At 44.6% G+C, this 23,089-nt stretch overlaps 1 protein-coding gene across 1 annotated transcript in view; it reads right to left on the bottom strand.

Annotated features, from left to right (window-relative positions):
* Nucleotides 1-23,089, bottom strand: part of ARHGAP35 (Rho GTPase activating protein 35) — an 83,066-nt gene that overhangs the window by 46,503 nt on the left and 13,474 nt on the right. Inside the window, exon 2 of the mRNA XM_006772026.2 lies at nt 18,704-18,848. Within this exon, the coding sequence (XP_006772089.1) occupies nt 18,704-18,848 (145 nt within the window). The remainder of the gene's footprint in view (nt 1-18,703; nt 18,849-23,089) is intronic.

Below are 23,089 nucleotides of genomic sequence, written 5' to 3'. Positions count from 1 at the left end.
TCTCACGATGAGGACGGAATGAAAATCATGCTTATCAAGAGCTTAGGACGAGGCCTCCTAAATGTTAATTATCCTCATCATTATTGTTGTTAAAACAGCTACTACCACATTCCTTCCATCCGATGATGCACATCTCAGCCCATTTTTCCAAACTAGGCTAACTGATCATTAATACCTGTACTTACTGTGCTGCCCACAACCCCTTTCCCAGTAGCTGTTATCACAAAGATGGGGGCCACTTAGAACCAAGGGGCTTCTGAGAATCAAGAATTGCTATATTTAGTTCAATTCAGGCTAGGTGTTTCCACTTTATTTTTCCTCCTCTAGACCTAGTGATATTAAAACACCAACAACAAGTACGTAACCCACATGTTTCAAGTCTCAGGAAAGTTTTGAATTCAGATTTGAGGTCCTTCACTCCCTTCACCTGTTACAAGAAGAATATGTGGAGAGCCCAACCCAGGAAGTGAAATACCTCTGTATAGTTTAAGTTTCTACAGAAGCCTCTCTTGCTGCCATGGCCCAAATGCCGGCTCCTGACAACCACAACAGAAGAAGGAGTTTTTCTGTTGTGGCTTTTGAAACACAAAAAATAGATCAGAAAACAGAAACACTGATTGTAGTTCCGGTTATCGGGAGCTCTGGACTACATACTACAAAGGTCTGATTTCAACCAAATTGCAGCTTACGTGAAAAGATAAATTGTGTTTGTTGTTTAAAAAAACAAAACACACACAAAAACTTTTGGGAGGCCACCAAATCTAAATAGCCAAAGGTTTCTAGCCAAGAGTGAAAGAACGTAACAGGTGAAATCACAAGGCCTTGCATCTCTGTTTGAAAAAGTGGGACTGAATTGCCTGATACCCAAGTCGTCTTACATTTCAAACAAACAAACCACCTGAGAGCCAGGTACCACACAAAAGCGTGATCTTATCTTTTTAGACCAGGATTCTCAAGTGTTAGTCTTCCACGTCTTCTTCCATCAGCCTCAGTCCTTTTGACTCTGTTGCCTCAATTCCCATTCCTACTGACCCAATTGTTGTGTTCTGGTCATGTGAACACAAAGATACCTGAATGAGGTATCTGAAGAGCCAGGTCCCATGGGGACACATAAATGCAGAAAGGCTCAGACCCCACCTTAAGGATCTCAGTTCTGATGCCCACAACAGGCACCTTGCCATCTGTATTTATTTGCTGGGGTTGCCATGACAAAATACCATAGACTGGGTGGCTTGAACAACAGAAATTTATTTTCTCAAATTTCTAGAGGCTGGGAATCCAAAATCAAGGTGCTGGCCAATTTGGTTTCTGGTGAGAGCTTCTTTTTTTTTTTTTTAATTAAAAAAATTGTTTTTTCTTTATTAAGGTATTACATATGTGTCCTTATCGCCCCATTGCCCCCCCCTCCCCCACTCATGTCCTCACCCCCCTGTTGTCTGTGTCCATTGGTTAGGCTTATATGCATGCATAACAAGTCCTTCGGTTGATCTCTCCTCCTTACCCCCACCCTCCTCTAGAGAGCTCTGTTCTTTTAAGGACACTAATTCTATCAGATCATGGCCCCACCCTTATGACCTTATTTAACCCCAATACAAGTGAAAAAATGCTATAGTAGAGGCATGTCAACAGTGGGAGACCTCTCAGCTGGTTTCACTCAGTGGTTGAGCATCGACCCCATGAACCAAGAGGTTACTGGTTTGATTCCTGGTCAGGCTACATGCGCCCAGGTTGCTGGCTGGATTCCCAGAAAGGGGCATGCAGGAATCAGCCAATCGATGTTTCTTTCTCTCATAGATGTTTCTATATCTCTCTATCCTCTTCCTTCCTCTCTCTCTAAAATCAATAAAGATTTTTTTTAAAGAGGGATTTGTCAGATGAGATGGGAAAACTACATGTGAGGCAGTAAGAAGAGTGATGAGCAAAGACAGGGAGGCATGAAGCTGAAAAGTATAAAGAAAGATGAGGTTTGCCCTAGCCGGGTGGCTCAGTTAGCTGGAACGTCCTGTACACCAAAAGGATGTGGGTTCGATTTCCAGTCAGGGCATATACATAGATTTCGGGTTCAATCCCCCAATCAGGGCACGTATGGGAGGGCAACTAATCAATGTTTCTCTCTCACATCGATGTCCCCCCCAACCCCCAGCTTCCTCTCACTCTAAGTATCAATAAAAACATATGTTCGGGTGAGGATTACAAAAGAAAGATGAGGCTTGAAAGGCCAGCCAGGACTGGGCGCTGACACCCTGCTTACCGTTTTGGCATTCTCCCAGTTTTGGCTCACCTGCTCACCATGCTGATTTATACCCCTCCATCCTTTCAGTTCTAAACCAATGGTCTATCAATGGTTGGCAAACTGCGGCCCGGCAAACCGAGGCTCGCGAGCCACATGTGGCTCTTTGGCCCCTCGAGGTGGCTCTTCCACAAAATACCGACTTTTGCGCATGGGCCACAAAGTTTCAATCGCACTTTACAGCAGGTGGTATTTTGTGGAAGAGCCACACTCAAGGGGCCAAAGAGCCGCATGTGGCTCAGGAGCCGCGGTTTGCCGACCACGGTTCTAGGTAAACCCATGCCGACAATATGGGAAACTGGGTATATATCCAGAGAAACGAAGGGCAGAATGGAGGAAGATTTGCAAAAAGGCAACTAGATCAAGGGCATTTAAGTCCTCAAGGGTCAAGACTATTTTCCACACAATGGCCAGTCATTTTATTTTTTTTAAAATGTTTTATTGATTTTTTTACAGAGAGGAAGGGAGAGAGATAGAGAGTTAGAAACATCGATCAGCTGCCTCCTGCACATCCCCCACTGGGGAAGTGCCCGCAACCCAGGTACATGCCCTTGACCGGAATCGAACCTGGGACCTTTCAGTCCGCAGGCCGATGCTCTATCCACTGATCCACACCGGCTTCGGCGGCCAGTAATTTTATTAAACAAAGGCCAAATACGGTCCCTCCATTCATAACCCCTTCATTGGCTTCTAACTTCTCTCTGAGTAAAAGCCAAAGTTTCACCAAGAATGTACTAGTCTCAGGAATTTTAGACTCACTGTTCTGTTCTCTGTCTGGAAAGTTCTTTCCCAGGAAATGGCATGGCTCCCTCTCTCATTTCCTTCAGGCCCCCAGCCCTCCTTATCTAAAACTTCAACACCCCAGACATTTCACATCCACTATCCTGCTTCATTTATTCCTCCAGAACAGTGATCACTGAGATTCTTCCTTTTTGTTTTGTTAATCCACACCCCGAGAGAGAGAGAGAGAGAGAGCGAGAGAGAGACACCAATGTGAGGAGATATATCAATTGGTTGCCTCCTGCACGTGCCCCGATCGGGGGTCAAACCTGCAACCTAGGTATGTGACCTTGACCAGGAGTTGAACCTGTGACCTTTGGTGCATGGGTTGATACTCTAATCACTGAACAACACCGACCAGGGCATCACTGAGATTCTTTATATTTGACCTGGCACTCAATATATATGTGCTGAATAAATGACAGTATCCTTATGGTTCTAGGCCCTTCAGTCCTCTGCCCCCTGGAACTAGGCAGAGAAATAAATGCACAAAGGACTACTTATCTAAAGAGGGAGGTAAAATGGAGAAAGCTCTGTGGAAAAAAAACATTACCAAGTCTTTATCACAGGCTAAGCATGGAGAAGATCTAAAACAACAGGAAACAAAGATCTCTGACAGTAAGGAGTGAACTGTCTAAATAGGGATTTAAAACCAACCCATGAGATAATCAGAGGACAGGCAAGATATTAATGCTGAAAATTTCGCCTTGAAATAATAAGCTCCCTCCCCTTTTCTGAGTGTTTACTATGTGCCTGCCATGATCAGGCACACGATCTCATTCAATCTCATAGTGCTAATAAGGTGGCTGTCACCAGTAGCTGTGTCTTACAGAGGAAAGCAGTTTAGCTTAGAGAAGTAGCAGAGCTGGGATTTTAAATGGAAGGTCACCGGTTCCAGAGTCCAAGCTTGACCCGCCCTGCTCTAGGCCCCGAAGGAACTCAGGAAGGGGAGTGTGAGTCACTCTCCTGGGCTGGACTGTGAAGGAGAGCTCGGGCCTCTGCACAGGGGAGGGGACAAAGCCCAGTGGCCAGGAGGGCTTGGCAGATGGGGGCCCCAGCAAGTTGAGAGGCCCAACTCCCGTGGAAGATGCATCTGAGACAGTGCCAAGAATGGTAACAGCAGCAAATGCTAACTGACCGACCACTTATAACCTGCTAAGTACTATTCTAAGGTCTTTAACATGCTGGGTCATCTCAATGGCTCAAAGCACTATCTTTATTTTCATTAGACATTCAAGGAAACTGAGTCACAGAGAGCTTAAACATTTGTTCAGAAGCAGCAGAGCAAAGATCTGAACCCAGGCAGTTTGGCTCCAGGTTCATCCTGAACAGATTATTTAGTGGCAAGAAAATAAGGGTGGCAGGCCACCAAAACATAAGTAATATGCAGTGGTACGTGCACAGGCGCACGGTCGCCACAGGCACGGGGCAAAAGTCCTCCCTTGGCTTCTCCGAGGCCCGTCCCACGTTACCAGTAACACTTGCACTCTGTCCTCTCCCCATCCCCACCTCCTGCTTTCATCTGCCCTGATGTGTTTGCTGCCTGGCTGTCTCCCAAAGGCCTCTGATCTAATGGTGAGCATTTTTCCCTAAAGATGTTACCCTCAATTAGTGGTGAAATTTAAATCTGCCACGCAGAAAGCACTCTGCTCATTTACCCAGGCAAATGAGCTAAACCAGAAGGAAGGTCACAGCTCTAAGTATCCTGTCAAAGGCCATTTTTATAGAGGCTTCCATTTGCAGAGGAGCCGGGGCCACCTCTGACCTGCACACAATGCAGACAAGCTGATCCACAGCCACAGCTGTGAGTCATGGCTGCAGGGCTTCGAGATCCCCCTCAGAGATACAGGAGTGAGCGCCTGCCTCTGGACTCTGCCTCATTTTTCCTCCCCTCCAAATGCCCGCAGGGCTTAACCTTGCATTTTGGAGTGGCACTGGTAGGTGTGAATAACACCACCAACTTATCTGTGCTACCAGTGGTCAAAAGTTAATCAGAGAGCCATGCCCTTTGATGGCCGGGCAAGTAAAAACCATGGAGTTATCAAGATCTGTGCTAGCCACAGCCTCAACTTGAAACGACAGGGAGAGCCCCAGCGAAGAAAAGAGCTTCACCACAAGGTCCCGGGAGGATTCAAGATTATTCCAGCCAGGCATACTGCAAATGGGAAAAATCCAGTTGCTCAAAAAATGGGTGAGACAGCTGTGTGTGCCCACCCCTTGCCAAAAGCCCCCTTATCTAAAGATAGCAAATACAAAGCCACAAATAGCTAGCAGAGATCCCCTTACTGGTTTAGCTCTCAGCCTCCTAGATTATTAGATTATTATGCCTCAGGGACTGATATGTGCTTCAAGACATCTTTTAAACGATCATGTTCAACATGCTAAAATTAATTATTAAGTCTGGCCTGTGTGGCTCGGTGGTTGAGCATGAACCCATGAACCAAGAGGTCCCTGGTTCCATTTCTGGGCAGGGCACATGCCTGAGTTGCAGGCTCAATCCATCCCCAGTAGGGGACATGCAGGGACAGCCAATCGATGTTTCTTTCTCATTGATGTTTCTCTCTTTCTAAAATCAATAAAAACATATTAAAAAATTAATTATTAAAAAATGTCTCATTCCACTCTGGCTGGGTGGCTCAGTTGGCTGGAGGGTCGTCCAGTGCACCAGAATGTTTCGGGTTCGATTCAAGGTCAGAGCACATACAAGAGGCAACCGATCAGCGTTTTCCTCTCACACTGATGTTCCTCCCTCTGCCTCCCCCCTCTTTAAATTCAGTAAAAACATACCCTGGGGTGCGGACTGAGAACAACACCCACACGGACTGTCTCCTCCCGGTTATGTATCTGAAGCGTATGAGTGCACACAAATGCACCAAATTCATGCGTAAGAATGTTCATAGCCGCCCTCTCCGGTTTGGCTCAGTGGATAGAGCGTCGGCCTGCGAATTGAAGGGTTCCAGGTTCGATTCTGGTCAAGGGCATCTACCTTGGTTGTGGGCACATCCCCAGTTGGGGGTGTGCAGGAGGCAGGAGGCAGCTGATCAATGTTTCTCTCTCATTGATGTTTCTAACTCTCTATTCCTCTCCCTTCCTTTCCGTAAAAATCAATAAAATACATTTTTAAAAAAAGAATGTTCATAGCAGTACTATTCATAATAGTGCCAAAATGTAAAGTGCCCAAATTTCCATGAAGAGTTAGAAAGAATAAACTGTGGGTTATTCATGCAATGGAATAGTATACAGCAATGAGAATGAATGATCTGTAACCATACACAAGCATGGATAAATTTATGGAATGAGCAGAGCCCGGAATGCTCTGTGGTTGAGCTTCGACCTATGAACCAGGAGGTCACAGTTCAATTCCCGGTCAGGGCACATGCCTGGGTTGCGGGCTCGATCCCCAGTGTGGGGTGTGCAGGAGGCAGCCGATCAATGATTCTCTCTCATTGTTTTTGTTTCTATCCTCTCTCCCTCTCCCTTCCTCTCTGAAATCAATAAAAATATATTTTTTAAAAAATTTATGGAATGAACCACAGATGAACCCAGACATAATGCCAAGTAATGGAAGCCAGACCAAAACTGCATTTGGTCTGAGTCCATTTTAAAAGAACAAAACAATAAAAAAAAAAATTTAATTAATTAATTAAACAAACAAAAGCGGCACACCATTCTGTAACTCTCAGAAACTAGGATAGTGGTTATGGCTGGTAAGAGGAGTCCAGGGCAGGGCGGGAGGGACATGTGGGGCTGGTCATCTTCGGTTTCTTGATCTGGGTACTGATATGCAAGTGTGTTCCATTTGTGGTTATTCATTGAACTATACTCATGATGACTATACTTTACTTTTTTATTTTTAAATCCTCATCTGAGGATATGCTTTCATTAATTTCTAGAGAGAGAGAAACATCTACGTGAGAGAGACACATCTATTGGTTGCCTCCTGTATAGGCTCTGACAAGGGATTAAACCCAAAACCTAGGTTTGTACCCTAACCAGGAAATGAACCTGCCTGGTGCACTGGAGGGCATTTTAACCAACTGGGCCAACTGGCCAGGGCTAAGTGTACTTTCTTAATGATGCTACAACTTCAATGAGAAGTTTTTAAAAACTACAGACATGTCCTACAGATACTGTCCATTACTGAAAATGCCCCATTACAGTGGTTCTCAACCTTTCTAATGCTGCGACCCTTTAATACAGTTCCCCATGTTGTGGTGACCCCCAACCATAACATTATTTTCGTTGCTACTTCATAACTATAATTTTGCTACTGTTATGAATCGTAATGTAAATATCTGATCTGCAGGATGTATTTTCCGATGGTCGCGACCCACAGACAGAGAACTGCTGCTTGGATTTCCGCAGCCTTATCAAGTCAGTGATAGGAGCCACCAAACGATGGCTAACGCTGCCTGGGTGATCACTCTGGTCCAGACATTAAGCTAAGAACATTACAAAGAGGAGTTCATTTACTTCTAAAAAAAATTCTTTTGAAGGAGCTATTATTTTTGTTCCCAATTTGAAGGAACAGGAAAATGAAGCTTAGACAGTGTAAGGCCAGCTACTATATGAGGAAGTCAGGATATCAGGGTGACTCCAAAACTCATGGACATAACACCTGGGTATCTAAATGAGAAATGGGTTCGTGCTATAAACATAGAAGTTGCATTAGGCTCCCAAACTTGTTCATGACCCTGACTTTTATATTGAGTCTAGGCCAGCTGTCTTGTAAAGTGTATCACATTCTAGATTTTTCTGATTGTTTCCTTATAAGATTCAGATTAAGTATTTTAGTCAAGGAGGCACACAATATTAGCCTGAACTGCTAGTGGGGGTGCCAGGGCTAATGATTTTAAGATAGTAAACTCCAGATCTCTCCATTATAAAAGTACACCCCCCCCTTTTTTGTTAATCCTTACCCAAGTTTATTTTTCCATTGATTTTTAGAGAGTAGAAGAGAGGGGAGAGACAGAGAGAGAAACATCGATGTGAGAGAGACACATCGATTGGTTGCTCCCCCAAGGGCCTGCAACCGAGGTACGTGCCCTTGACCGGAATCAAACTGGGACCCTTTCAGTCCAAGGGCCGACACGCTACCCACTGAGGCAAACCAGCTAGGGCCATTTCCCTTTTATAAATGGTAATTAATGTGTTCGTTGATATTCTGAAACCATGTAACTATCAAGTTCCCTGAAAACCATTTCATAGTGATTTTTTTTTTTACTTTTTAAAAATCAACTACTGCGCCATAACTTATATACAATAAACTTATTTAAAAGTATATAATTTAATAATTTGAAATATGAATACAGGAGTGAAATCATCACCACGACCAAGATACAAAACGCTTCCATCACCCCCAAAAGGTTTTCCATGTCCCTTTGTAATCCATTCTTGCACTGCTAACTCCCAGGCTGATCTGCCTGCTGTCACTATAGATTAGTTTGCATTTTCCAGAGTTAGGTATAACTGGAATCATAACTTGTAGTCTTTTGTATCTGGCTTCTATCATGCACAGCTTTTAATGATTTGAGATTCAAACACGTTGTTGCATGTTGCAGGAATTTATTTCTTTTGGCCCCTGAGTAGTATTCCAGTGGATGAATGGACCAGCTCATTTACTAACCTGTGGATGGGTGGTTTCCAGTTTGGGATTTCATGAACAAAGCTGCTGAAAACAGCTGACCATGTCTTCATTTCTTTTGGACTAATACCCATGAGTGGAATAGTAAGTGTATGTTTAACCTTTAATAAACTATCCAAGAGATTTCCAAGGTCAGTTTATATACCCTTTTATAGTCCCAGCAGCAGCCGGTAAGGGTTCTAACTGCCCGAGATTGTCACTTGGTCCTCCTTGTCAGTCATTTCATTTCCCAGTGATTTTAATTTCATTTTTAATATTTTTAAAAAATATATTTTTATTGATTTCAGAGAGGAAGGGAAAGGGGGAGAGAGAAACATCAATGATGAGAGAGAATCATTCATCGGCTGCTTCCTGCATGCTCCCTACTGGGAATTGAGCCCGAAACTTGGGCATGTGCCCTTGAATGGAATGAAATCCAGGACCCTTCAGTCCACTGAGCCAAACTAGCTAGGACTTTAATATGTTTTTATTGATTTCAGAGAGAGGAAGGGATAGGGAGAGAGAGAAAATTAATGATGAGAATCATTGATTGGCTGCCTCCTGCATACCTCCATCAGGGATCAAGCCGGAAACCAGAGCATGTGCCCTGACCTGGAATCGAACCGTGACTTCCTGGTTCATAGCTGACGCTCAACCACTGACCCATACTGGCCAGGCCTCAGTGATATTAAAATCCAGTAATGTTTTTTGCCTGAATTTGTTATGCATTTGTATGATTATGTCTATCTCCACCATCCCTGGACCTTATGGGGGAGAACGTTAGTTCAACATAGTGCCTAGCATATAGTAGATGCTTAATATACATATTTAATAAATATCTGTAGAATGAATAAAATCTATTATTCCTCCAATAAAAAGATGGTAAGCTAAATATTTTTAAAGCTAATAAGTGACTTATCAGGAAGTTTCTGTCTACAACCATTCTGTGCATTACCCTGCATTTTCCCACTCAACCAGAGATGAGACTCAAACTTGACCTGATTCTGCTGCCCCTCAAGAGAGGCAAGTATATAAAAAGGCCGCTAAGTGCAGGCACCAAAACCCCAAGGCAGGGTTGTGTGGCTCAATCTTATGCCCTCCAGCAAAGGGCTTTAAAAATAGTAAATGTCAATTGTAATATTGTGCCCATGTAGGTGCTGCGATGCCCCAAAGACTAAGCCCTGGTTCTGTCACCAGGTTTTGTGAAGGTTTCCTCCTAAGAGTGGGGAGGAGAATGTAAGTGCTGCCACATTCTCTCCAGCCAAGACCCTCCCCACAGCGATGTACCCCGGTCCCTTCCCAAGGGCCAGCTTCCCACCACATCTTGTGAAATGACAGCACTTATGTCAAGTGCCTGGGCCAGAGCAAGCACAGTTAACGTGTCCGAAACAGAAAATGGGAGCGTCGCCGTGATGAAGGCCATCTTTGGCATTATTATTTTAATCAGCTACTGGGCTTCCTTGACTCCAGGGGATTTTCCATTCCACAGGGACTAACTGAAATTAAGATGCACTAACAAAACGGTGGTCTATAGCTATTTATATGATACGGCCTGAATACATTATAAGTTGAGATGGAAAAGTAGGGGCCTTATGCCCAAATGAAACTGCTTCTGCCTGGGAACAGCTGCTTTCTCCGCCCTCGGCAGTGCTTGCGAGGGGTGCTGGGGACTGGTCACTACCCAGGAAACGAAGCAGTTAAGGAAAGGACTGCCCCTCTTGCCCTGCCTTCTCCCATTACTAACAGAAAAAGGTTTTGTTTTTTTAATCATAGAAAGAGGGAGAGGAGGTTCGGTCTCACACATTATTCAAAGGAATCGCTCCTAGGGAGCGCTGTTTTTAGTTCAATGACTGACAAGTGAGGCCTGGGCCTGGGGAATATATGCGGCAGAGCCCAGATGAGCAGGCAGGCACTCCGCCTGCAGGGTACTAGCCCCCCTGGACGGAGAGGGTGACACTGGAAGCTGCCTCAGGGGGTTTCTCCATTGGCGGACAAGAATATTTTCCCCAACTGTGGGAAAAAAGCCTTGACTCAAAATTGGTCCAGAGATCTGGGATTTGAATCCTTAGTTGTGTGACCACAGTGAGGTCAGTTCTTCTCAGGACTGTGAGCAGGCTCTAAAAGTAAGTACTCACCCCAACTCCAGGGAGATAAACTCTGGACTGAACTGAATATTCCTACTTCCTGCCACGCACAGAGAGCTTAGATTAGCGGGGCCAACATTCTCTCTCAGGACTCAGCCTGCTATAGAAGGGAGCAGTGACTCCATGGCCCCGACCACTTTTCCATGCAGGTGAAAACTGGAAGAAAAAGCATTCCAGCCAGAAATGCAGTCTATCTGATCCCCAGCACACCCCTCCCCGTGGTGACCTCAGAGCAGCTGCAGGCGCTCCATGCCCTCTTCCAGCCCTCCCATGTCACCAGAGCTGCGAGAATAAAATACCTTATTAGCACAGCAGGCGCTGAGGCCGTACCTGGGCTGGGGCTAAAGGCATCTGCAAGTCAATCTGGAAGCTGCTCTACCTACTGGCCATTTGCTGAACACATTCCAACGTTAGGAAATACGAAACAAGGGGCCAAGAGCTCAGGGAAAAGACAGGTGCAAACCAGAGCCAATTTCACCCACAGGCTCTGGGTAACCTCAGAATGCGGGGAGCGCTCCGATGCAGAGTCCTGGCAAGAGGGCACAGGAGCGCAAACTTTCAGACAACAAGGCAGTGGTCCTTTTCCTGTCACCTGTTTAGGAGGAGTTAGCAACTGACTCACTAACGATGGGCAGGGGAGACGGCAGTCCCCGAACCCTGCCCTGGGCCGCCCTGGACCTAGGAGCTGCCTGCAAACAAAGCTTCTCTCCCTCTTGACACCAAATTTTGTCCTCTTCTCAGATCAAAGATTAGAATGCAGCTGACAGATGAAATTAAAAAATGCCCAAGGTACAGTGTCAAGTCAAACAGAAAATAAGCTGCAGGATAATATGTACACAATTTCATGTTTTTAAACTTTTTTTGGGGGGGGGGCAGCATTAGCAGAAAAAATATTATAATTATTACTGATTACTTCTGGAGATAGGGATTATAAGGGACTTGCATTTTCTGTTATATACCTATAAAACATCTATGGATATTTATGATGATTCCATTTTTAATAGTGAGCATGTTTACTGCTCTTGTAATTAGAAAAAATATTTGTAATGTGATGGAATGGTTCAAGTTGTTCAAATCATAAAGGTCATACCACTCCCTCTCCACCACAAGGTTTGGTTTGGTTTGTTTTCTACAGTGCGCTCGCTGGCTGTGATGCTGATAGGAAGAGGCAGGTGGGTAGCAAGGCAGGCCCTGAGGCACAAAAGAAGAGGGGTGGGTTTCTTTCCCACCACCACCTGCAGGAGTGTAAACCCCCAAGCACTGCTCTTGAAAGTGTTGATGCAGTATGTCATTTGCCAGGACAAGCAAGTGACAAGTTGTATGAGATAAACATAAAAGAGCCAGGCACAGGTCTTTTGACTTTGAGCTGCTTGGGGCGGGCCTGGCAAACAAGCTTCATTTGGAGTATCATTTCCAATTGGCCAGAAGGGACTGCCTGAACAACCATGGGATCAATGGCAATTTCTACCAAGAATGAGAGGGAGAGATGGGATGGGGAGGTCAGGTGGCAGCACAGGCTTTCCCTAAGAAAAGTACAAGTTCAGTGTAAGCGGGAGCTGTGGAAAAACCTAATCCATAATTTACTCCCTCACTCAGTGAAATCCTATAGTGCCCCCACGCCCAGCTCACAGGGGTGCTCTGTCTAGGGAGGGACACGGTGTCGTTCGTCCCAGCCCTGTCTCAGACAGGAGCCACCTGATGAAGTGGCTATGGGTGGTGTCAGAAGGGGCTGTGGCTGATGGAGGCATAGACAGTCACACCACACAAAGGGATGTTTTATAAGACAACTGTCTAGACCAGCCATGGGCAAAGTACGGCCCACAGGCCGCATCCGGCCCGTTCGGCTGTTCTATCCGGCCCGCGGAGCCGAAAGAGCGGAGGGTTCTCTTGCTCTCCCCTCCGCTCCTTCACCAGCAGCAGTGTTAACATGTATTAGTTCACACACACACTCCATCCATGCTTTTGTTCCGGCCCTACGGTCCAGTTTAAGAACCCACTGTGGCCCTCGAGTGAAAAAGTTTGCCCACCCCTGGTCTAGACTCTCATAATTTTTTTTTTTTTAATTTTAAAAAGGGCAGGCAGAACTGCTCTGGGCTATCAGAGATGAGGAAGCAATAGCCAAACACACTGTGAATATTGATTGGCTCCTAGCACAAAAAATTCAGTTTTTTTTTAAAAATATATTTTATTGATTTTTTACAGAGAGGAAAGGAGAGAGATAGAGATAGAGAGTTAGAAACATCGATGAGAGAGAAACATCGACCAGCTGCCTCCTGCATATCCCCCACCGGGGAAGTGCGCGCAACCCAGGTACATGCCCTTGACCGGAATCGAGCCTGGGACCTTTCAGTCCGCAGGCCGACGCTCTATCCACTGAGCCTAACTGGTTTCGGCAAAAAATTCAGTTTTAAGACAAATGAGTAAATTTAAACACATACTACTTATATAAAACTAGAGGCCTGGTACACAAACTTTGTGCATTGGGGGGCAGGGGAGTGGGAGTGGGTCCCTCAGCCCCCTGTGCCCTCTCACAGTCTGGGACCCCTCGGGGCATAGCTGGCAGTCGGACATCCCTCTTGCAATCCAGGATCCCTTGCTCCTTACCGCCTGCCTGCTCGCTGCTCTTTACCGCCTGGCTTGCTGCTCCTTAGCACTGCCACAAAGATGGGAGAGGCTCCTGCCACCTCCGCTGTGCTCACCAGCCCTGAGCCCGGCTTCTGGCTGAGTGGTGCTCCCCCGTGGGAGTGCACTGACCACCATAGAAACTGGTCATTTAGGCTTTTATTATATAGACTAGAAGCCCCGTGCACAAAAATTTGTGCACTGGCAGGGCTGAAGGGGGTCCCTCGGCCCAACCTGTGCCCTCTCACAGTCTGGGACCCCTTGGGAGATAACCACCTGCTGGCTTAAGCCTGCTTCTCTGGTGGCAGATGGCACGCCCAATCCCAAGGTGTCTGCCCCTTGTACCCCGGTCGCAGATGGCAGGCTCGGATCCCGCGCTGGGGCAGGCAGTGGCTCAGGATCCCGCTGCCACCTAAGCTGCCCCGGAGCAACCAAAGGACTTACATGCAGGCATAGAGGCCTAACCAATGGACACGGACAATGGGGGGGTGGAGGGGGGGTTGGAGGGTGATGTGGGGCCAGGGACACATATGTAATATCTTAATCAATAAAAAATATATTAAAAAAATAATATTGAATTAATGCTAATATTCTTTTTTTTTAAGAGATGAGACAGATAATCTGTATTGCCAACAAACATCTCTCTTTTTAAAATATCCTCATCCAAGGATATATTATTGATTTTAGAAAGAGGAAGGGAGAAAAAGAAACATTGATATGAGAGAGAAATATTAATTGTTGCCACCGGTGTGCACCCTGACCAGGGATCGAGAATCTGCAATCTAGTTATGTGTCCTGACTGGGAATCAAACCCTTGACCTTTCAGTGCATGGGACAACACTCCAATCAAATATGCCACACCGGCCAGGGCAATACTAACATTCTTAAAAGTGATAATATTGTAGTCATGGAGAAGAAAGTCCTTAAGTTTAGGGACCTATGCTGAGATTTTTAGGAGTGAGGTGACATAGAGCCTGCAGCTTACTTTCAAATGGTTCAACAACTATAAAAATTAGGCAAGTAAGGGGAAATGCGCAAAATGTCTACTGGTGACTACTGGGTGATTGTTGTATGACTTTTACAACTTTTTTTTAAAATATATTTTATTGATTTTTTTACAGAGAGGAAGGGAGAGAGATAGAGAGTTAGAAACATCGATGAGAGAGAAACATCGATCAGCTGCTTCTTGCATGCACATCTCCCACTGGGGATGTGCCCGCAACCAAGGTACATGCCCTTAACCAGAATGGAACCTGGGATCTTTCAGTCCGCAGGCCGACACTCTATCCACTGAGCCAAACGGGCTTCGGCTTTAAATACATATTTTTATTGATTTCAGAGAGAGAGAAAGAGAGAGAGAGAAACATCAATGATGAGAGAGAATCATTGATCGGCTGCCTCCTGCACACTCCCTATTGGGGATCGAGCCCACAACCTGGGCATGTGTCCTTGACCAGAATCCAACCTGGGACCCTTTAGTCCGCAGGCCAACACTCTGTCCACTGGACAAAACAAGCTAGGGCTCTTACAACTTTTCTATAAATTTTACAATTTTCAAATTTAATAGTTGAGGAGGAAAGAAAAAGAGTCACGGATATTTACATTTAATAGTAAAGTCTGACCGGCAAGGAGGACCAAATGCCTGGAGGGTGAAGCTTAGAGCAATGACTAGCACACACTGAGCACTCACTCCTGTGTGCCAGGCACCTTGCTCAGCGCCTCACAGACAAGTCTTCCTGCACCCTCACAGCAGCCCTGGGAGGCAGGTCTGTCATCTCGTTCAGTTTATAGATGAGCAAATGGCAGAACAAAGATCTAACCCCAGTCTACCTAGATCTGAAGCTCTGTATCACTAAAATGCCTCCCTAGCTAATCTGTTTATTTATTTTAAGAATACCAGGAAAAAATGCTACATGGGCCCAACAATGGGGGAATGGTTTAAATAATCTGTGATACAGCCATTTAATGGAACAAGATGTAAACAATTCTAAAATCAATGCCCACCATAGTATAAAAACAGAAGAGAGAAAAGGAGGGACGAAGGGAGGGAAGAGGAGAAGTGGGCGTGAAGGCAGGCAGACAATGACAGTGTGATAGCACTGGGTATGAGAGGGAGGAGTCAAGAGTGTGGCCGGCAGCTGGCAGGCAACGATGAGCCAGGAAGAGGTTTTCAGTAGAACTGTCACATGCTTAGGATGGACTGAGAAGGGTGTGATGGTGGGGGCAGCAGAACTCAAGTGGAGGGGACAGAGCTAAGAGATGACCAAGTGAAGCGATGGACTTGGGAATTGATTAGCTAAGGCGGAGATGTCCCTGAAGCTCCGAGCGTTTTGGTGAGAGGGGACAGTGGCGCAGTCTAACAGAGCTTTCAGAGAAGGAGCAGCTTGGTGGCAGACTGTGGGCCGGGTGGAGGAGGTCTTCATATCTGAAAGGTTTCACAAGTAGAAGAGCAAGGAGAGCTATAATTTTGTCACTGGGTGTAAAGAAAAGCTAGAGGGCATGCGGACAACATTCAAGCACCTGGTACTACCACAGGGGAGCCACCGGAGGAGGCCACTCACAAAAGGCTCCTCCTGAGAAGGGGAAGCTCTCCCAGACAGGAAAATCCAAACTAATAAGTGCAGAAGGAATTAGAGTTAGAACTATGGTGAGCAGGGTCTCAGGCAAGAACCATCAATGGATACTAAAACTAGTGGGCGAAAGTGTTAGGAGAAACCAGACATTAGAGTCTCAAATCACCTCCCTACAAAATCCTTACTCATTACAAAGGGGCAAATAGTAGCTTTACAGTGGAGAAGCCTGGCAGGCACCACCATCTCAGTCAAGGGATCAAGACATCTCCAGTGGGACGGCAAAAGGACATCACATGCCACCTGGGGTGAGGCAGTGAGGCCACAGCATTGCTTCCCTGCTATTTCTGCCAAAAGCACACCCCTGAACCTAATCATGAGGAAACATCAACAAAACTAAACTAAAAAATAGCCACGTTGAGGAACATCCTACAAAATAACTGCTCTGTACTCTTTATTTATTTTTATATTTTTTATTGATTTTTTGCAGAGAGGAAGGGAGATAGAGAGTTAGAAACATCGATGAGAGAGAAACATCGATCAGCCGCCTCCTGCACATCTCCCACTGGGGATATGTCCGCAACCCAGGTACATGCCCTTGACCGGAATCGAACCCGGGACCTTTCAGTCCGCAGGCCAACGCTCTATCCACTGAGCCACACCGGCTTCAGCTGCTCTGTACTCTTTAAAACTATCCAGGCCATTAAGAACAGACAGACTAAATGGTTTTAGATGAAAGAAGACTTAAGAGACTGACAATTGTATGTAATCTCTCACAAAAAAATTATCTTTTACTACACAGGACATTTTAATGGAACTAATGAAATGAAAATGTCTATAGATTATATAGGTTAGTACTGCATCAGTGTTAATGTCCTAGTTTTTAAAATTACATGGTGATGTAAGAGAATGTTTTTTAGGAAATATCCACTGAAGTATTTAGGAGTAAAGCTGCATCATATCTGTAACAAATATTTCAGGGGAAAAAATACAAATATGTAAAGAAAGAATGATACAGGTAATATGGTAAAATGTTAACATTTATGGAATTTTTTGTTACTTTCAAATTGTTACAACACGATTTTCCTATAAATCTGAAATAAGTTAAAAAAAATAAAGGGAAAAAGAGCCCACCTCCTCCTTCCAATGCCACAAACTATCTCCCTGAAACATTGGTGCAACTAGAGAGAATTTAATCACCCAATTGCTTTGTGTAGATTTCCTCCTGGCCCAAGGGAGAGGTGCCAGGAAGAAACAGATACAAAACCAGTGTCTAGGCCTGGCCAGTGTGGCTCAGTTGGTTGGAGCGTTGTTCCATGAACTGGAAAGTCGGGGCTTTGATTACCCACCATGGCACATACCTGAGTTGTGGTTTGATCCCCAGTCAGGGCCAGTACAGGAGGCAACCGATCAATGTTTATCACATTGATGTTTCTCTCTCCCTCCCTCTCTCTAAAACCTATAAACATATCCCCTGGTGAGGATTAAAAAACAAAAACAAAACCATGGACACTCAGAAAAAGCCTTGGTTACAGAAGGGACTAAACAAAGCTGCAGGTCTGCTGTGATTATGCAAAGTGCTTGCTGTTTCAATGCTAAGCCGGTGTGCTGCAGAGAAAACCCTGGAAATAATGACAAAGTCTTTAGTGGGCTTCCATTTGAAACCTACACTCCCTGGTTCTGCACATCCTGAGGGAGTATTAAAACCAGTCACCCAACTTAGTATGGTGCTGCTTAAATTATCAGCAGAGCCTGGCAGGGTGTCCACACCACACAATACTTCCTATCACTACAGATAACACCGGAATCAGGAAGAACACAGAGGAGACCATAATCCTCACCTTGGTTTCAAATCAGTTTAAGCCTATATTCTTGAGCTCAACTACTAATGCTCAAGAATTCATGTAATCCTGTGCCCACTGCACCTCCTTCTCCCCAAAGCTCATCAGCTTTGAAAGCATCCAGGAGAAGAACAAGGGAAACAGCATGAAACTAGAAGCTCCAGGGGTTTCAAAAGAGAGGCCAAAAGACATGTTGTAGGAATTCTAAGTGAATGAAATGTATGTTTTAACACAGGTAAAATTGTGTCACTTCAAGAACAAAGAAGAAAAAATTTAAGACAGTTGGCTTTCACATAACACCAAGTTGTGAGTGGAGTTGAATGTAGTTGCTTGATAGAAGATACCCAAGCTGTTTTTGTTTTGTTTTTTATCTCCATTAAAAAAAATTTTTTTTAAATCTCTCAAAACATGAATCTCAGGCACTATAACAGTTACAACTAGTCATTCATTTTATTAAACCAAAATGTATTACCATTTGTGTCTAGTCTAGCACTGAGGACACAATGAGAAATAAGACCCTTTCCCTGCCCTCAAGAAGCTGACAGGCAGGCAGGCTGCATGCTATGACAGGGAGCTGGGGGCACAGAGAAGACACCTAGATGGGCCACAACCGCAGCCTTGAGAACAGGACAGCTCCCGTGCTCTGAAAGCTCTACTGGACCTGGCACCACAGCCTCACAACTATGGAGATAGAGAGAGGAACCGGACAGCTGTCGGGACTCCATCTCACACTGAGCGAGAGCCGATTCCAGAATCTCTAGAGGGCTTAGCCTCTGGAAAGCATGCTGTGTAGACAGTGAAAGCTGTAATTGGCTCTGAGGTAACACACTTACCTGTGGCTTCAATGTACTCAATGCATCTCTCAATAAAAACAGGAATTGGCTTCTCGGGAGTCACGACGGTTGTTAAGGGGACCCCAAAATAGTTACTCTCCCAGGTTGCCTTTGTGATGGATGGCCGGGGTTTAGGCTTTGGTTTCTGTCCAAGAAAGAGAAAAGAAGCAGAAAAATAAAGTGAGTCTCATCATGCACCTACACATCAGGAAGGCTTCCCGGGGAGAACACACAGTGGTGCGGAAACTGCTGGAAAGGTTCCAAGCAGGATAGAGAGACCCACTTGTTCATCTCACTAAGTTTGCATTTTCTAGCCTCCAAGTATCACACAAGCTGCCAGCAAGCTCCCTCATAATCACACCTTGAGCAAGAGACTGCAGTGCCAGAACAAAGGTGTTTATAAGAAGCAGGCCATGTTTATTTAATAACAATGAAATGACTATCCACAGCCTTTATCAGGGGTGCACTGGCATAAACAGGAAGTTTTCCAAACATCCCGAATGGCAATAGATGTTATACACTCAAAGATGACTAAACTCTTAAAAAGATAAAAGATGGAATTGAAGACTGATAACTTACTCTTTCCAGAACAGAGATAGACCATGTATTCTGCTAAGGCTGAAAGCCCCGAGTGAGAATTCCCTTAGATACATCACCTGGTATCAATGGCTTCTGCATTTGAAAAGGCAAAACTAACTCATCAAAGATAACTCTTTTCTTTCTCAGCAGTCACCTTCCTCACACAGTAGGAGTAGCAGCTGCAACTACTTGAGAGCTTACTATGTACTAAGCAAGTCCCAAATATTATTCCTTTTAAACCTCATGATATTCCATTTACCAAGGAAAAATGTCACATACCTAAATGACACAACTAGTAAGTGACAGTGCTAGGATTCGAACACAGGAGGGTCTGTCTCCAAAGATCCTGTCAGTAGTTATTACTGTTAGGAGTTACCCAGATTGTAGTGTATCTTTAATCATTTATCCAACCATACAGTCATCGTCTGCCTAGCCCAAGGACTTTTGAAAAAACACAATGAACCCATTGGTGAAGAGCACAGGTTTTGCAGTTAGCCAGACTTGGGTAGGTAACTGAATTTTCTAGGACTCAACTTCATCTGTAGAATGGGGTTCCTAACACCCAAAATCACAGATCTGCTGTGAGTCTGGAATGAAATAATTCATATAAAGCACTTAAGCAAGTGTCTGCTGCATAGTAAGTATTCAATTGATGGAGGCTCAATTTTCTAGCTAACTTAGATTGTTTGAAGATACCTCTTCATCTTGTTCTAATATTGGGGGAGAGGGGAGTATAAGATTAAAATTTATTGTCTATGTACTAGTACTATGGTTAGAAGGCTTTATGGTGCTTAGAAATAGCTTCCTTGCAGCTTAAAAGTTCCATTTTTAAAATTCCTTAAGGCCAACTAATTTGGAAGTCTCAGTTTTATTGAAGAACAGTGCTGCTATTAGTTTTGACAGCCAAATCCTGCCAAATTGAGATTGGTAAAAAGAATCACCGAAATCCAGAGTCTTCTTTGCATATTCAGATTCTAGAGCTAATAGGCTAAACAGAATGAAGAGAATATTGTTTGATTCATTGTGATCTGGCTTCAAACGTATAAAGATAGAAGCTCTCAGCCCGTCTTCCCTTTAGTAAGAACTCACATTGTTGGGCAACTACTGTATACTGGATGCTGAGCCACTTCCCTTCCATCATATCATTTCACCCTCATGTCCATCTTGTGAGCAGGTTGCTGTCCCTGAGATGCTAAGTCACTTAACCAAAGTCACAGAACTTGTCTGTCAGGGTTCAAACCTAGGTCTATTAGATTCTAAAGCTTAAATTCTTTTTTTAAAAAAAATATTTTATTGACTTTTTTTACAGAGAGGAAGGGAGAGGGACAGAGAGCTAGAAACATCAATGAGAGAGAAACATCGATCAGCTGCCTCCTGCACACTCCCCACTGGGGATGCGCCTGCAACCAAGATACATGCTCCTGACCGGAATCGAACCTGGGACCCTTGAGTCCGCAGGCTGACGCTCTATCCACTGAGCCAAACCGGTTAGGGCAAAAGCTTAAATTCTTTATGTTGCACTTCACATAAGTAGAGGATGCTAGGGGGACAGTCTAGATTGGTTCTTTCATGTAAAGATACATCATAAATCATTTATTTGTTTTTCCTTATTTCTTTGTAAAAAGTGTGAAGTCAGAGCCTGCTTGCCTTGGCAGTCTATACGGGGAGATATCGGCAGCTACTCCCCACAACCTGAGAGGCCATGTCACTGGTCTCACAAGGAATGGGCATACTGCAGTGGGCCAGGGCCAGGCTTGTTAAGTGTGTGGCTCTTCTCTGGGTCTTAAGGATCCATTCACATTCCTCCATACTGAATCAGTTAGCTGATAGCAGGTAGTATGAAATAGAGACTGGACTGTCTTTCCCTTTGGGTTGTCACTTCAGGTAATGTCACCCCGCAGCCTAGAAATAGGCTTGTTCCTTCTTTCATATATATGTTATCCTCTGCTGTTCTTTTTTCTTGCCACTTGTTTGCACAGGAAGTCCTCAAAGAATCTCAGACTAAACAGGAAGTGATCTGTTTTCTCTATAAAGGCTATCAAAAGGAATGAGAATGGGCAGGATAAGGAAAGGGAACAGTTGACTCAGACCTAGAAGCTAGTGTAGTGGCTTTTATGTAGAGACCCCTACTTTTAAGTTTACAGGTTGTACAAATTTGTAAGTAACCTGCCCTTCTAAATTGGTCTTATTAACTTGGAAATGAACTGAATCACTGAAGATATACCTGGGTCCCTTTACCTTGATCCTATTTTGTTACCCCCCTCTTTAGATGGTGTTTTAACAAAGGCCAAAATCTCAGTTTTATTTCTGTGGTTTTAGGAAATTTCCCATATTTTAGATCATTTTTTTCCTTATGTGTGCTTCAAATACAGGGATTGAATTATTTTGGAGCAAATATATCAACAATATTTATGAGCATGGACTTTGGGGAAAGGGAAGACTGGGCACTATGACAGCTATTTCAAATAGCTATAGGACGACCTCATGGAAAGAGAACAGAGTTTACACGATTTCCAAGGGTCATGCTGGGAAAGAGAAGAGGAATACACAGAAAGGCAATTTTGGCCAATATAAACAGAAAGTTAAAAACAAGAAAACCCCAGCTGTTTAAAAAAGATGGGAACTGCTGTGTAAGTATTCAAAGCAGAGGCCGCAACCTACCTGCCATACCCGTCAAGGAGATTCTGCCATCGAATGGAAGGCTTTAAAATGAGACGTCTCATAGATAGCCCCCTCACCTTGAAGGGTCGAGATCTAGTTTAGCACTTCAACTTACGAATACAGAAATAGAGAGTAAGCTTTAACAGCGTCAACTCCCCTTACTGAATGACATGGATTCTCTCTCTCTCTCTCTCTCTCTCTCTCTCTCTCTCTCTCTTAAACAAACTCTGATTTACAGACTGTCACATACTCCCTTGAAATAAATGAAGGCTCTGTAGGGTGTTACAAAATAAGGTAAGGAATTCTTTTTTTTTTTAAATATATTTTATTGATTTTTTACAGAGAGGAAAGGAGAGAGATAGTTAGAAACATCGATGAGAGAGAAACATTGACCAGCTGCCTCCTGCACATCTCCCAATGGGGATGTGCCCGCAACCCTGGTACATGCCCTTGACCGGAATCGAACCTGGGACCTTTAAGTGCGCAGGCCGACGCTCTATCCACTGAGCCAAACCGGTTTCGGCAGGTAAGGAATTCTTGTGCAACTAATTCTAAACCTTCTTAGTAGCAAATCAGACTGTGGTGCATGCCAAGAGTTGGGCCAGACTGCTGATACAACAAGCACCACATCGGGTATCTGAAGAGTCCTGGGCAAATGGAAGATGGAAATGCCATTCTTCTGAGTGGCCTGCCAGATGTCTCAGTCCCCGGTCAGACATGTGTCACTCATTAGGAGTCACTAGAGCCCTTTCAGCAGCAGGTCCTTAGAGAGCAGAAAGTAACAGCATGCTAACATCCATCTTCTTTTGGGGGCACTCACTTAGCAGGCTAAATTGAGAAAAAGAATCTAGCCAGAGGAAACCAAACCCTGAGAATAATCTACACATCTGTGTCTCCAACTTTAGAGTCTGACTGAGTCAAAACCGGAAAATAATAGTGATTCATTAGGAGCGGTCGTGTGCAGAACACTGTGCTAGGTGCTCTGCGCAATTAACTGAACTTCACAGCCAACCTTCAAGTGAGGGCTATGAGCCTCATTTTACAGATGAGAAAACAGGCCCAGAGAGACTCAGCCCCAGCACCGAGACAGCCAGGATGCAGGACGCAGAGGCTAGTGATCGGTGAATGCCAAAGCCACGGTTCTTT

Source organism: Myotis davidii, unplaced genomic scaffold (assembly GCF_000327345.1).
Source record: "Myotis davidii unplaced genomic scaffold, ASM32734v1 scaffold566, whole genome shotgun sequence".
NCBI classification, from domain to species: Eukaryota; Metazoa; Chordata; class Mammalia; order Chiroptera; family Vespertilionidae; genus Myotis; species Myotis davidii.
Note: the sequence above shows the minus strand (reverse complement) of the source record. Positions and strands in the feature narration are given on the sequence as shown.